Raw genomic sequence first — 13,772 nt, 5'->3', positions numbered from 1 at the left:
CAGACCCTCAACTGTAGCTCCAGTTGTCCTTGGCTGCCTTCGGGGCAGCATTCAAGCAGTGGGAAGCCATGTCAAGGGCACCCTGTGGTGTGCTGCCCCCCAGCACTACAACATCTGGGCTGGGTGAATCTCCACCATCACACACAGGTACATGGCAAGAGTCACAAAACAGCACCACAATGATGCTCTATTTTCCTCATCAGGTGGGCAAAAAAAGGCCAGGTTATAAAGGAAGCCTCTGGTGACTTCTATGAAACCATTGTGGACCACACCTTCTTCTTTGAGCCTGTCTCCTGTGAGGTCACCAACGCTCTGGGCAGCACAAACATCAGCAGGACTGTGGATGTCTACTGTAAGTAACCTGCTGGCTTAAGTCTGCCTCCCAGGGTGAGCAGAGCTGCTGGAAATGAAGGGGACATGGCTTGATCTGACTGCCCAGGGTAACCAGGACTTGCTGGGCTCTCCTGCAGCTCAGACTTTGTAAATGCTCTGGTGGTGGGACCCATGATTTCCTTAGAGCTCCTGAGATGGTCTTTGAGGAGCTGCTCCCTCTGAGGTCGCAGCAGGCACCTGTCTCAGGCAGTTTTTTTATTTGTGGCTCTTACATGGTTATGGCCCATAAGGTCCCTCAAGACCTGCCACTGCCCCTTCTGCCACAGTGAGTTTGAGGGTTTCTGGGTGACCCAGAACATTACTGGGAGTAACTCTGGTCTCTTCTGTGCAGTTGGGCCCAGGATGGCAACAGAGCCACAGTCCCTCCTGGTTGACCTGGGCTCAGATGCTGTCTTCAACTGTGCCTGGACTGGGAACCCATCGCTCACCATCGTGTGGATGAAACGAGGCTCAGGCGTGGTAAGAACCACTGTGAGGAGGTGGGAAATGGTGTGTTCAGGGCATGGGGTGCTGCAGGATGCTCCCTGTGGAGCAAATCCCGTGTCTGTGAGCTGGGAGCTCCTGGCTGGATAAATGTTGGACCTATGAGGCTCCTCCAAATGCAAAGCTGTCCTAAGAGAATGAGAATTATTCCCATGATGATGGGTGTAAGGGTCAAACACTGATCAGAGCATCACTTAACCTTTCACTGACAGGTAGTGCTTCTGAAGGTCACTGAGATGGTTCTTCCTGGAACAGTCCTCTATGGGATGATCCATTCTGGAATGGTCCTTCTTGGGATGATTCAATCTGGGATGATTCTTCCTGGGTTGGACCTTTCAGGGATGGTCCTTTCTGGAGTGGTCCATTATGTATTGGTCGTTCCTGGGTTGGATCTTTCTGGGATCATGGAATCATCAAGGCTGGAAGAGTCCTTTCTGCAATGATTTAACCTGGGATGGTTCTTTCTGGCCCCCAGACTTGTAGGTTCAAATCCTAATGTGTTCACCCCAGGTCTCCCTGCTGTGGGCTGGAGTCTGGATGTGTCCCAGCAGACTTCTCCATGTCTCTTTTGTCCTGAAAAGCGTAATGAGCTTTGCCAGTTGTATCGTGGCTCAGTCAGCGCAGGGAGGCAGGAGATGCTCTGATCCCTCTTTACAGACAGGAGGGCTGAGCAAAGCCACTGGAAGAAGCTCAAGGAGGGCTGAGGCGTGAAACTCATCCAGAGGCACATGAAGGTTTGGGTTTGAAAAGCATCTTCCAGCTTCATCTGGGCAGATGTGCTGAAGTCAATGAGGCTGCTCAAGTAAACAACTCAAGGCTGTTATCAGAGAGCTGGACCCCCACGAAGTGAGACAGAGGGGCTGAGTCGCTCTCCTCACCTCCGCTCCCTGGGGACAGGCTGAGGAGGGAAGCAGCCATTGAGGCATTAACTGCTGGGGTGTTTTTTCCAAACCATAATGACCCTGGTGCAGGCCATCTCCTGGGAAGCAATTACAGACTTGGGAGAGCTGATGGCTCAAATCAGCTAAGGAATCCCAGTGGGTCAATAATCCCTGGGTGGTTTCCTATCCCACAGCTGCTGCTGTTGTTTCTCTGGGTTATTATCATCATAGGCAATGCTCTCACACTGCAGAAGGCTGTTCTGTTGTCTCAAGGCCACTGGAGAGTGCAGGGCAGCTGAGAGGAGCTGTGCACAGCAGGGACCAGGGCTGCCTCACTCTCCTGCTACAGCCCCAGCCACCCATCAGGGCTTGTATTTGTTGTCCAGCAGTGCCCAGGCACAAGCACCTTCTCCCTTTTTATCTGCCTCTCTCCAACTGAGTCCTGCCAGCTTGGAACATGCTAGAGCAGGGTGAAGGAGGTGATTCTGCCTCCCTACTCTGCTCTCATGAGACCCCACCTGCAGTGCTGCCTCCAGCTCTGGGGTTCTCAGCATGAGAAAGACATGGAGCTGTTGGAGCAAATCCAGAGGAGGCAACAAAGTACTGGAGCCCCTCTCCTCTGAAGGCAGGCTGGGAGAGCTAGGAGTGTTTGGCCTGGAGAAGAGAAGGCTCCAGGGAGACCTTAGAGCCCTTTCCAGTACCTAAAGGGGCTCCAAGAGAGCTGAGAGAGACTTGGGGCAAGGGCCTGGAGGGTCAGGACAAGGGGGAATGGCTTCCCACTGCCAGAGGGCAGGGCTAGATGGGATATTGGGAAGGAATTGTTCCCTGTCAGGGTTCTGAGGCACTGGCACAAGTTGCCCAGAGCACCTGCGTCTGCCCCATCCCTGGGAGTGTTCAAGACCAGGTTGGGTGGGGCTTGGAGCAACCTGGTCTGGTGGGAGGTGTCCCTGCCCATGGCAGGGAGTGGAACCGGATGAACTTTGAGGTCCCTTTCCACCCAAACCCTTCCATGATTCTGTGATCTCAGGGCTCAGGACAGACCCCCTGGCTGGTGTAACCCAGTGCAGATGTTTGTGCCACCTCCATCTTGCCAGAGGGATGCTGGCAGGGGATGCTGCTTTGTAAAGCCATCAACACCTAGCCATCCCAGTGGGATGTGGGATCAGGGTTGCTTCTTTCCCAATCCCTGTGCTTCCAGAGCCAGGTCAAGGTTCTGGGAAGAGACCTTGAGGTCCTGGGAAGAGAGGGAAGATTGCCACCTTTCCCTCTCTTTTTCCAGAAAGAAGAGAATCAGAGACCAAAGAGAGGGTGAGGCTCAGTAAAACACAGGTGTTTGTATGGATAACTCTGGAATCAATGCTAAAACAGAGGGTTTAAAAGAGATGTGACACTCTGTGCATCTGCCTCATGCCAGGTTAGGGGTGAGAACCCCATCTTCTTGCTACAAGGAGACCCAAATCCATATCCAACCACCACATCAGCACTAATTGCTGGAGGCATCAGCTGTGGAGGCAACTACCAGCACAGCTCACCAAGCCAGTGGGTGCTGGAAGGAGGAGGAGAGGTGCTGGTCTGGCCCAGTCTGCAGAGCCCTGGGGTCCTAGCCAAGGGCAACTGGATGAGTGAACCCCTTGGCATTGCTCCTGAAACCACTATTTGGTTTAGCTCTGCTGTGTGTTTTTTAAACACCAGCAGTGCCAGGATCCTGCTGACAGCCTCAGCTATATCCCTCTGCTTCAGGAACTTTCCAGGTTTAATCAAGATGCTAATTGCGCAGCAGGGGCAGGGGGCACGGGCAGCAGGGCTGAGCACCAGCCCTGCTGGTCCCTAGGAAGAGCTTGTCATAGGCAGCTGGGATTTCCCCAGCCATCCAGACTGGGTTCCCAGGCATCTGCCACCTCTCCCACCACTTCTGCACTTGAAATGCTTGAGTCAATCCCAACAGCCTTCCCTGTGCCTGTGGATGTGGAGATGCAAGTGTGGAGTGTGCGACTCTCTAAGGTTTTTCTGCCTGTGGCACTGCAGCCACCAAAATTTGTCTCTTGTGTCTTGAACTTCTTGCAAAACTAGAGTTTGTAAAATGAATAGAAACAGGAGTTCTAATTCCAAAAAAAGCCTGTGATGTTTCTTTATTCCTTGGTCAACAGCAGTAAGTGATATGTTCATGCCATGTCAGACTTTGGGCTCATCTGCTTTGTCTTCTCCCAGATGCTCAGGAGCTGGTAATGTGTTTCTTGTAACTCAGGTCTCTTGTAACTTCTCATGCCCCCCTGAAAGCAGCCCCCTCCTCTCTTCCAGGTCCTGAGCAATGAGAACAAGCTGACCCTGAAGTCTGTCCGGCAGGAAGACGCTGGGAAATACGTGTGCCGAGCTGTGGTCCCACGGGTGGGCGCGGGCGAGCGGGAGGTGACGCTCACCGTCAACGGTACCTCCTGCTTCCCTCCTGCCATTGCCTCCTGCTCTGCTCCTGCTGCTCTCACAGCTCCTCTGGCCAAATTATGTCCTGGGGTAGTTCCTCTCAGAGCAAATCCCACCCCCAGCTGGATCAGGAGGGCCCTGCCCTGCAGGGAGTAGGAGTAAAGTGGATTTTGCATTTTCCTGGAGATGAATGAGTTAAAGCAAAAAAAAAAAACCCCAACATTAGCACAGCCCTGTGTGGTTCCTTATTGTCAGCAGGGGGTTATTGAGTAGTTTGGAGCTGGCATCTTTAAATCTTTAATAGATTAATCTTGCAAAACCCTCGCAAGGTCGGAGAGCACTGTTGTCTCTGTTGTACAGCTGGAGAGCTGGGAATTGAGCCTGGATCCGACACCAGCAGCATAATCACTCTCCCCGAGCCCACGTGAGGATCCCTGTGAGGATCCCTCTGTGGCTGCTTGGGGATCATCCAGCACGGTGTCAGGATGTGCCCCACACCCAGAGCTCTGGAGTTTAATGATGCCCTGGCCAGGACCCCTCAGCAGGCAATAACAAATATCAGCCTAAATATGGAAAGGAAAGCCAGGCAGGCTGCAAATGGTGTAAACAGAGTATGAATTTTGCATTGTCTCTCACCTGCATGACAAACTGGCAGGCTTCAGTCCCCACTCACTGTCACAAGAGAAGTAAATAAGCAGGAAGCAGCCCAGGCAGCAACAAGCATTAATTTTAAACACAGATAATGCAGATGGTGGATGCTCCATCCCTGGAAACATTCAAGGATAGGCTCCAGCAGAGCTCTGAGCATCCTGATCTACTTGAAGATGTCCCTGCTCATGGCAGAGCGCTTGGACTGGATGACCTTTAAAGGGCACTTGCACCCAAACCATTCCATGATTCTATAATCCTAGAAAGGGAAGCCAAGGGCAATGCAGCAGGAGACTGAAAGCCAAGCACTCCCTCGACTTCGACTCAGCTCCTCGGCGCCTGCATCCTCCTTCCCCGGCGGCTGCTGGGTTTTAATTACAATTAAACAAGCTCACGGAAAACAAAGCAACAAATTAGCACAAACAAAGAACCTGCTCCTTCCCTGACACCTACCAGGCACGGAGCCGTGAATGCAGAGCAGAGCTCTCCGCAGGCTCGGGGCGGTCGGAGCGTGCGGCACAGAGAGCTCTCCAGAGCTTTGCAGCTCATGCCTGGCAGAGCTGATGGGGAGGAAATGAAATTCGTGTATGGGATTCACTGCTCAGCTTTGAGCATCTCCCAAGAACCGACTGCCTGCAGCATCCCATCCCACAGGATGTGTTGGTGGGGGGTTTGGTGCACCCCAAGGTGATGACATTGGGACGTGCCATCACAAGTGTTGGACCAAGAATCCCACACCTCTGGATTGGGATGGTTTCCCTGCCCTTTGAGAGAGGAGAACCAACCCCCAGAGCAGTGTCCCCAGACCTGACATCCACCAAACACCAGGGCTTGACAGTCTGTCCTGCAGCTGGAGCAGCATTCCAGCTCTGGAGCATGGCATGGTGTGTCTAATCGAGCTAAGGAATTCTGCTGGAAGCCTGTTCTGCAGTAATCTGAGAAGGAAGTTGAATGCCTCATATTTTGAAGTGATTTTAAGTCCAGAGGGTGGCACAATTGTCTTGGTATTACCAGGTGCCTTTCTCTGTGGGCTGGGATTCATCACAGGACAATTAGGTATTTAGAGGTGTCTGTTCTGGGCTGCTGCACAGACCCTGATCGGTGCATGTGGAGGGGTGATCCATTCCCCCAAGAGACCCCAACTGAGGGATCATCAACCCAGTCTGAGCCTGCAGTCCCGTCTGTAGCAGCACAACCACTCCCAAAAGTGTCTGAAATCATGGCAGGAGGAGAGCTCCTCCAGCCCTGCCTGGCCAGCCAGGTCTGTGGCCACGGAGCAGCTAGGCCCTATGCCAAAGCCAAGGCCACAGCCTGCAAGGAAGCAGATAGGATTCAGAGTCTGGTTAGTGGGAAGGAAGATTATGTAAAGCTGCAGTGTTTGGCAGGGCTGGAGGAGCAGAGGCACGAGGGAAGTGAGGAACTTGGTGCCATCATAAATCAGCAGCGTTTGGATTTACAGCAAAGCCTCTGGATGCTCCTGACTGCACACAAGCTTGGTCACAGCTCCCACCCTGGCAGGAGGAGCACCTCAGGATCACATTCACAGCAGGATGGTACTGTCTGTCAGTGCAGTGTCTGGGCTTGGCAGGGGCTGCTGAGCAAGGACCACCAACCCTTGCTCTGCAAGAAGAGGTTTGTTAGAAGGGCTGGACAACTCCAGGTGGCTAATTCGGGATTGAATTTGCCTGGGATTCACCCCAACAAGGAAGCCAAGCATGCCTAAGAGCTGGGAGCAGGGCAGGGCCTGACCTGCCCCCTGCTTGGTCAGGAGCACATCATGGTGTCAGGACATGGGAAGGATGTGTAGCTGCTGGAGGGAGTCCAGAGGAGGCAACGAAGATGCTCCAATGGCTGGAGCAGTTCTGCCATAGAGCCAGGCTGGGAGAGCGATAAATGTTCGGCCTGGAGAAGAGAAGGCTCCAGGGAGACCTTAGAGCCCCTTCCAGTGCCTAAAGGGGCTCCAAGAGAGTTGCAGAGGGGCTTTGGAGAAGGGCCTGAAGGGATAGGACAAGGGAGAATGGTTTCCCACTGCCAGAGGGCAGGGCTAGATGGGATATTGGGAAGGAATTCCACCCTGTGAGGGTGGTGACACACTGGCACAGGTTACCCCATCTCTGGAAGTGTCCCATGCCAGGTTGGATGGGTCTTGCAGCAACTAGGTCTAGTGGAAGGTGTCCCTGCCCATGGCAGGAGATTGGAATGAGAAGGTCTTTAAGGTCCCTTCCCACCCAAACCATGCCCCGTGATAGTCCTTTGCAATACGGGACAGCACCAGCCAGTCCAGGACCTCTGCAGGAAGCAAGGAGTTAACCCAAACTCTCCAATGCCAAAGCACTTTGAGTGCTTGGGATGAAAGTTCTGGATGGACTCAAGCAGCCTGGAGAGGTCAAGGCCATCCTTTCATTCCTTAAGGCTCCTGCCTCAGCCTCCTCCTTTGTGTGAGCCGCCAGGACCACACAAATAAATGGGCACCGACGTGCTAAAAATAACCTCAACCAATAGCTCCATCATTTATATCCATAGCAACATTGCTTAGAGCCTTTTCCCTGCCTGTGGGCTGTCTCACACTCAGTGCTGAATGCCAAGCTGGAGATTGGCAGCTTTCATAAGGAGCCAGAGCCTAGTGGAGAATCAAACGCCAGCGCCGAATGCGAAGAGGCTGCAACTTCATGCTATTATTTCTGGGCATGTTCATCTCACAAATGGTCTTTAGTCATCTGCTATTATCATGATGATAAGCCTTCGACTCTGATGTCCTGAAGCAATAATAAAACCCAAAGCCATTGGCATTTGTGCCATTTAAAATCCACTCGCCTTGGAGAAAATGATCCCTTTAATGATTATTAAGCCATTTTTCTCTAGCGTCACCCAGTCTTGGAGAGCTTCCAGAATTTTTAGTAACACACGACCATTGAAATGGAAAGAAGATGGTTCTTTTTATTATTATCTAGTCCTGGCCTGCAGGTCCCATGGCTGCTCCTTCCTCTGTTGGCTTTGGGTTCGTCATATGAGCAGGAGCATCACAGACCACAGGAGGTTCATCAGGCAAAGGAAGGAATCAACCCACAGCCCCTGAGACCCTTTGGAAAGTTGAGCTGTCAGTGATGGATAAATGAGAATTCACACCTTGGGATCATGCCTAGAACAACATCTTGAGCATTTAGGTAGAAAAACACAGCAAAATGTCTCTATTTTTTTGTCTTCTTTGATCAAAAGGGGCACAGAAGTTTCCACTAAACATACAGCTATGCCTATTACACCAAAACAAGTCCTGACCTTCACGCCCAGCTCCTGCTATTCCTGATGTTGACAGCAGCTCCCTTCCAGCAGTAATTTCCTGAGCTGCCAGAACTGTGGTCACTGGTCAGTGAATTGTGCTTCACTGAGCTCATTTTCCATCCATCTCCCCTCGGAACAGCACAAGGCAGGAGAGACAGGGCTGTGTCTTGGTGGGAAGTGTGTGGGGAGTGTGTAAGATTAGTGCAAGAAGGGGTTACTGGGATAATTCCAATAGGTAGTTGTTTGTATGGATGCACCAGAGTGAAGGATTTAGTAGGGCTTTTTGTGCATTCTGGAAATGGGTTATTTGGGTGAGAATCAGTCAGGAATACTTAGGTTAATCTTTCTCCCCACTTTACCCCAAATCTCTGAGAATTTTCTGAAAGAAACACATCAGCTGCAGGGCAGGGAGGGGGTGGAAATGGAAAACATCCTCGGAGGAAAAATGGGAAAATATCCACAAGGCTGTGTGTTCTGAGAAACCAAGCAACAGGCTCCACAGCAGGAGAGACAACCCAGAGTGAAATCCCCAAGCTGGGGCAGGGGGAGACCTGCCAGCCCCTGCCCCCCCCCCTCTGCCCTACAGCCCAGCTTGGTGCTGTTTTCTTTTCTGCCAGCAGCAAGCCATTCATGGAAATGCAAATCTGCTTTAATTAAGGAGCCTAATAAACAGCAATTAGGATCCAGCTCTCATGCTGCTCCCTCGGGGTGATCAGGTCTCCCCCACTGGGCTGGTGGAAGAATGGTGGATATGTTGATCCCACCAAGCTCTACTCTCCTCTCCCATCCCTTTTCTCCCAGTCCCAGGATACGTACCAAGGCAGGACAAAGACATTTACTATCCCAAGCTGGCTCAGCTGGTGTATTGCCCAGGAAGAGCCTTTCCCAGCCAGTCTAGGCTCCTTTGGGCATCCAAATAGCACAGCAGATCCAAGCTGATGGGGGGACAAGGATTTTCCAGCAGAAATTTCTCCACTGCTTCATGCAGGCTGCATGCAGGTCACCGATGGTGCCTTGAAGGTACCATCTGTGCCTCCTTCTGCCCTTCTACTTCTTCCTTAAGCCCCTGGAGAGCAATTAGTGTAACCATTGCTTAAGGAATCTGGGAGGGCGCAGGAGAGGAACACCAGGTGGGATGGGATCTTGCTGTGCTTCTGGAGCAAACAGCCCTTCCCAGAGGTTCACCAAGGAGATGGGGGCAGGGTAATTTACACCAGGGATAGGGGAACAGAGATGGGGGGACCCTAGTGCTTTGTGGGGGCTTTGCAGGAACTCATCCTTTTCCACCACAGAAGGTGATGCAGCAGTTGCACCATCCCTGCCCCTCAAAGGAGGACCCTGATGTCCCTCTGTGGCTCTGCTAACATCCCCTCCATCCCGACAAGTCCCCATGGGGTGTCAGCAGCCCTCTCTTCTCTCCACAGGGCCCCCCATCATCTCCAGCACCCAGACACAGCATGCCCTGCATGGCCAGAAAGGGCAGATCAAGTGCTTCATCCGCAGCACTCCTCCACCAGACCGAATTGTGAGTAGCACCCTGGGGCACAGTGGGGGTCTGGAGCACCTCAGGGTGCCCCAGGCTCACCCCTCTCTCACTTGGCAGGCTTGGTCCTGGAAGGAGAACGTCCTGGAGTCTGGGACCTCCGGGCGCTACACAGTGGAGACAGTCAGCACGGACGAGGGAGTCATCTCCACACTGACCATCAGCAACATTGTCCGAGCTGATTTCCAAACCATTTACAACTGCACTGCCTGGAACAGCTTTGGCTCAGACACGGAGATCATTCGGCTCAAGGAGCAAGGTGGGCACTGCTGGGGGCTGCTGGGCAGTGGGAATTAGTGTCTGACTGGGCTGTGAGTGTGGGGAGATGCTGTGAGAGGCAGAAGGTGCTCAGGAAAGCCCCTGGGATGCCAAAGAGGAAATTAGGTGACAATGCTCTAGCTCTGCTAGCTGTAGGATTGCATCCTTAGGGTACCTGGTCCTGGCAGAGGGGCAGGAGGGGGGACCAGCCCTGCAAAGCCTCTACTTAATAAGGGATTCCTTGAAGCTGGAGGGCACAGACTGATCCTGCATCCCTCACTCCCTGCCTCACAGTACAAGTGATGCCACTGCCCCAGGCTGAAGGATCATTTCTAGCCTTGGAGAAACAGGAATGGCTCTCCTAGCAGACTCCATTGCTCCACAGTGATGGGAGTGAGTGGGAGGAAAGTGTTTGGGCTGGTGGCAACTCTCCGTCCCTGCCACCAGCCACAGTGCCAGCAGAGTTTTACAGGGCTGGGCTTACCCACCCAGACTGGAGGCAATTCCCAGGGGATTCCCACTCTCAGGGCTCTCCATAGCAAGGGAAGGAGATGGCTTGTGTGTGGAATGCTTAGCTCCTGGAGGAACTCCAGTTCTCCTCTATTTTATTAAATGCCAGGGCAGGCAGGTGGATTGTTCTCATTAAGCCATGATTTATAGGCAAGGCTGCTGTCCAGATTAAATCAAAGCTAAATGAACCCCTTAAAATTAGCCTTGGGCTCCTTCCAATGCAAACAGAGCCAGTGGTTTTTCCAGGTCGCCTGCCAGTCAGTGGGAGCTCAGCCTGGGGCCGGCGGAGGGTGACTGGGCAGCTGCACTGGCTCAGAGCTGAGGCCTGAGCATCCCTGCTGGGCCATGCGAGGGGACAGCCCTGCCCTGGGCAGGGACACACTGCAGGGTGGCAGAGGCCATCCCCTTCACGGGGACAGCCCTGTGCCTGGAGCAGAGAGCGAGCAGAGGGCTGACTGAGGAAGGCTGCGGTGGGCACTTGGGCTGTGCAAGGCTGTGGACACTTGCTTTATTTTCAAACAGGTACGGAAATGAAATCAGGAGCTGGTATTCAAGCAGGTATGGAAATCATGAGCTGACGGTGAATGTGGATTGTCCCCAGCCACTACCACACCTGGGGGCTGGCATCCTCCTCCCGGCCCAGCAGCTTTCCAGCAGGGCAGGCAGGGCAGGAAGGGGTGTAGGAAACTTACAGGGCAGTGACTGGGAAGCTGGAGAGGTCCAGTTTCCCCTCTGCCACTGACCTGCTCTGCAAACCAGCACTCTGTGCCCCAGCTCCCCAGCTACGGAGAGGGGGATGATGTTACTCAGCCACATTTAAAATGCTGCAAAAGTCCCGTAAAGTGCCACTGTGGGACAAAAAAAAAGAGGGAGAAGTACAAGTTTCCAGCTTGTTTCAGCATCCTGGGAGAGTGTGTCCATCAGCACCAGAGCAGAGCTGGATGGATCTTGGGGCAGATACTGCAGGATGTGCTGCCCTTGTGCCTTCCTCATTCTCTGCCCCAGAGTAGGTTTCCTGGGGGAGCACATAGCCAGCAATCTGCTCCTCCTCAGCTCGCCCATCCCTTCAGGACAGTTTACCATCCCAGCCATTTCTGTCACTGCCCCTTTGTAGTTACCTTTTTCCCAGCCCAGGAGAGAGCCCTGGATGCTTTCCCCACCCCATTCCCTGCATGATTCTCCATCATCTTCATCACCACCTGCTTCTCACTGGTCTCTGCATTCCTGAACCCACTCCCGCAGAGCTGAGAGCAGCCAGCCCTCCCAGGGACCCCAAGCTCCTGTCTCCTCACCCCTTTGCTCCATATTCCTGTGGAAAGACCTAAAAACCCCATGAGGAGTTACCTTTGCTGGCAGGAGCACTGCCTAGCAGGTGGGCTCAGAAAATCCCAGTTTCTTCTTGCCAGGGCCAGTTGGTGTGTTGGAGGGTGCTGGTTTTAGGGTGAGCTCCTTAGGGCAGCTAGAACCTGCTCCCAGATCTGCCTCCTGAGTTCCAGCTCAAGGCTGCAGAGCTCTGAGGGGACTTTGCCTTTTCACTGGCTGAGCACTCTTGGAGGTTTGGTGATGTATTCAGTGCCACATGAGTCACGTCTCCAGTGGCCCATCCTGGGTGACAACTGACACATCAAGGGACCAGCAGGCCCAGGCAGGAAATTCATGAGCAAGACAGAAACCATGAGACATCAGCTCATTTTAGATCAAATACGAGCAGAAGAGCCTAAGCTCAACCAACACCACTTTACATCATCCTGCAGTTACCAAAATAAGGCTCAGGACCCACGAGGTCCCATGGCTATTGCTAAAGGGCCACATGAAGTGGCTTTAGAACTCCCATGTCCCAGCTGGGGTTGGATGACAATGACACCCTTTGCTGACTACATGAGTAAGATGTGGGTGGAATTGTGACTCTCCCAGTCCCACCAGTAAGGACATGTGCCCCTCAGGAAGGATGAAAGGCACAGGTGGGATCTGTGGTCTCAGGTCCAGGACATTCATGCCCAACCCCACTTCCACACCAGTGGGCAATGGGAAATGGTCCCTGTATCACCCTGACAGGTGTCAGCCGTGAGGCAGATGGGCTTTGCTTCTCAGCTGGGTCACCCACATGTCCTCACATCCACAGGGTCCAGCACCATTCATGTCTACCATCTGCACAGACCTCCTCTGAGGAGAACCATCTCTCTGCACCCATTTTCCCCTAATTCATCTCATTCATTTCCAAGGCAGAGGCTCCAAGGAGAAAACACACTTTGGAGGTGTCTGGGAAAGCAGTGAGGACACACTCCACCTGGCTCAGCCACCATCCTGGAAAGGGTTACCCCTCATTTGGGTTCACAGGAGCCTTGGGTTCACAGGGGGCTTGGACTCAGAGATCCTTGCAGCCTTTGGGGACAGGGTCTTTGGGATGTGGTTTATTATCCCAGTCAAGGAAGGCAATTTGTGGCACCCACAGCTTTGGTTCTTGAGAGTGGAAGTGCTGCCTATCAATGCCTGTCCCTAATGCAGAGAGCAGCCACCAACCCAACACTCACTGCGAAGTCAGAGCTGTGTTTGCAGGGTCTGAAGGGACTGAGCAGGGAGATAACAAGGCTCTGGGGCTCCAAGTCTGACCCTCTCCCTGTAAATGCGACCTCATATTCCACTCTCCCCACACCTGCTGCAAGGATCTGTGTGAATAAATCAACTTTGCTGACTGAGCCATAGCCTGAAATTCCCACCAGAAACCAGCTCGAGTTATTGTAGGCAGCAGGATGTGAGGACTTAACCCCTTCTCTGCCTCCCACAGACACTGCCCAAATCCTATCCCACAGCGCTCAGCCCTGGGCATGAGCCATCCCTCCTGTCCCAGCACCCTCAGCAGTTTGAGAAGGAGGACAGAGTTGATAAACCATGGGAGAAGGCAGGAAATTGGGATATAAAGTAGGCAGGGGCTGTGAATGATGGCTCTAGGGCTAACTCATCCATCAGCCTGCTCGGGTGCCATTTCTCTATCTTAACACTATTAACACACTGATTTCTTTTGCACTTCACCCTTTAAAGATGCGCATTCATTAACCCACAGGGCACTAATGAGAGCAGTTATTGACCTGCTCCTTGGTTCCCCCCTCCTCTCCCTCCCAGGGGAAACTGAGGCACAGAGAGGTCAGGGCTGTGCAAACTGCAGTGTCCCATGGGCCTGTGCTGGCGTCACCGCGCAGGGACGGGGGAGCGGGGAAGGAGGTCCATTTGGCCCCAAAACCCTCCCCAGGCTCAGCACTGAGCCACTTGCCAGTAGCCAGGGGTGGGTCCCTGGGGGAAGAGCCACCTCTGTGACCTTCATCCCAGCTTCATGCTCCCTCTCCTTCCTCTTGCAGAGTCGG

The 13,772-nt window shown here is 53.2% G+C and overlaps 1 protein-coding gene across 1 annotated transcript in view; it reads left to right on the top strand.

Annotated features, from left to right (window-relative positions):
- Positions 1-203: 203 nt before the first annotated feature.
- KIRREL3 (kin of IRRE like 3 (Drosophila)) overlaps positions 204-13,772 on the top strand; it is a gene marked incomplete at its 5' end in the record, with an annotated part of 26,042 nt that continues 12,473 nt past the window's right edge. Inside the window, 7 exons of the mRNA XM_009082990.1 lie at positions 204-352; positions 725-852; positions 4,056-4,182; positions 9,527-9,627; positions 9,706-9,904; positions 10,936-10,986; positions 11,826-11,847. Of these exons, the coding sequence (XP_009081238.1) occupies positions 204-352; positions 725-852; positions 4,056-4,182; positions 9,527-9,627; positions 9,706-9,904; positions 10,936-10,986; positions 11,826-11,847 (777 nt within the window). The remainder of the gene's footprint in view (positions 353-724; positions 853-4,055; positions 4,183-9,526; positions 9,628-9,705; positions 9,905-10,935; positions 10,987-11,825; positions 11,848-13,772) is intronic.

The sequence above is a fragment of the Acanthisitta chloris genome, unplaced genomic scaffold (assembly GCF_000695815.1).
Source record: "Acanthisitta chloris isolate BGI_N310 unplaced genomic scaffold, ASM69581v1 scaffold14219, whole genome shotgun sequence".
Taxonomy (NCBI): Eukaryota; Metazoa; Chordata; class Aves; order Passeriformes; family Acanthisittidae; genus Acanthisitta; species Acanthisitta chloris.
This window is presented reverse-complemented; position numbering and strand designations above follow the sequence as displayed.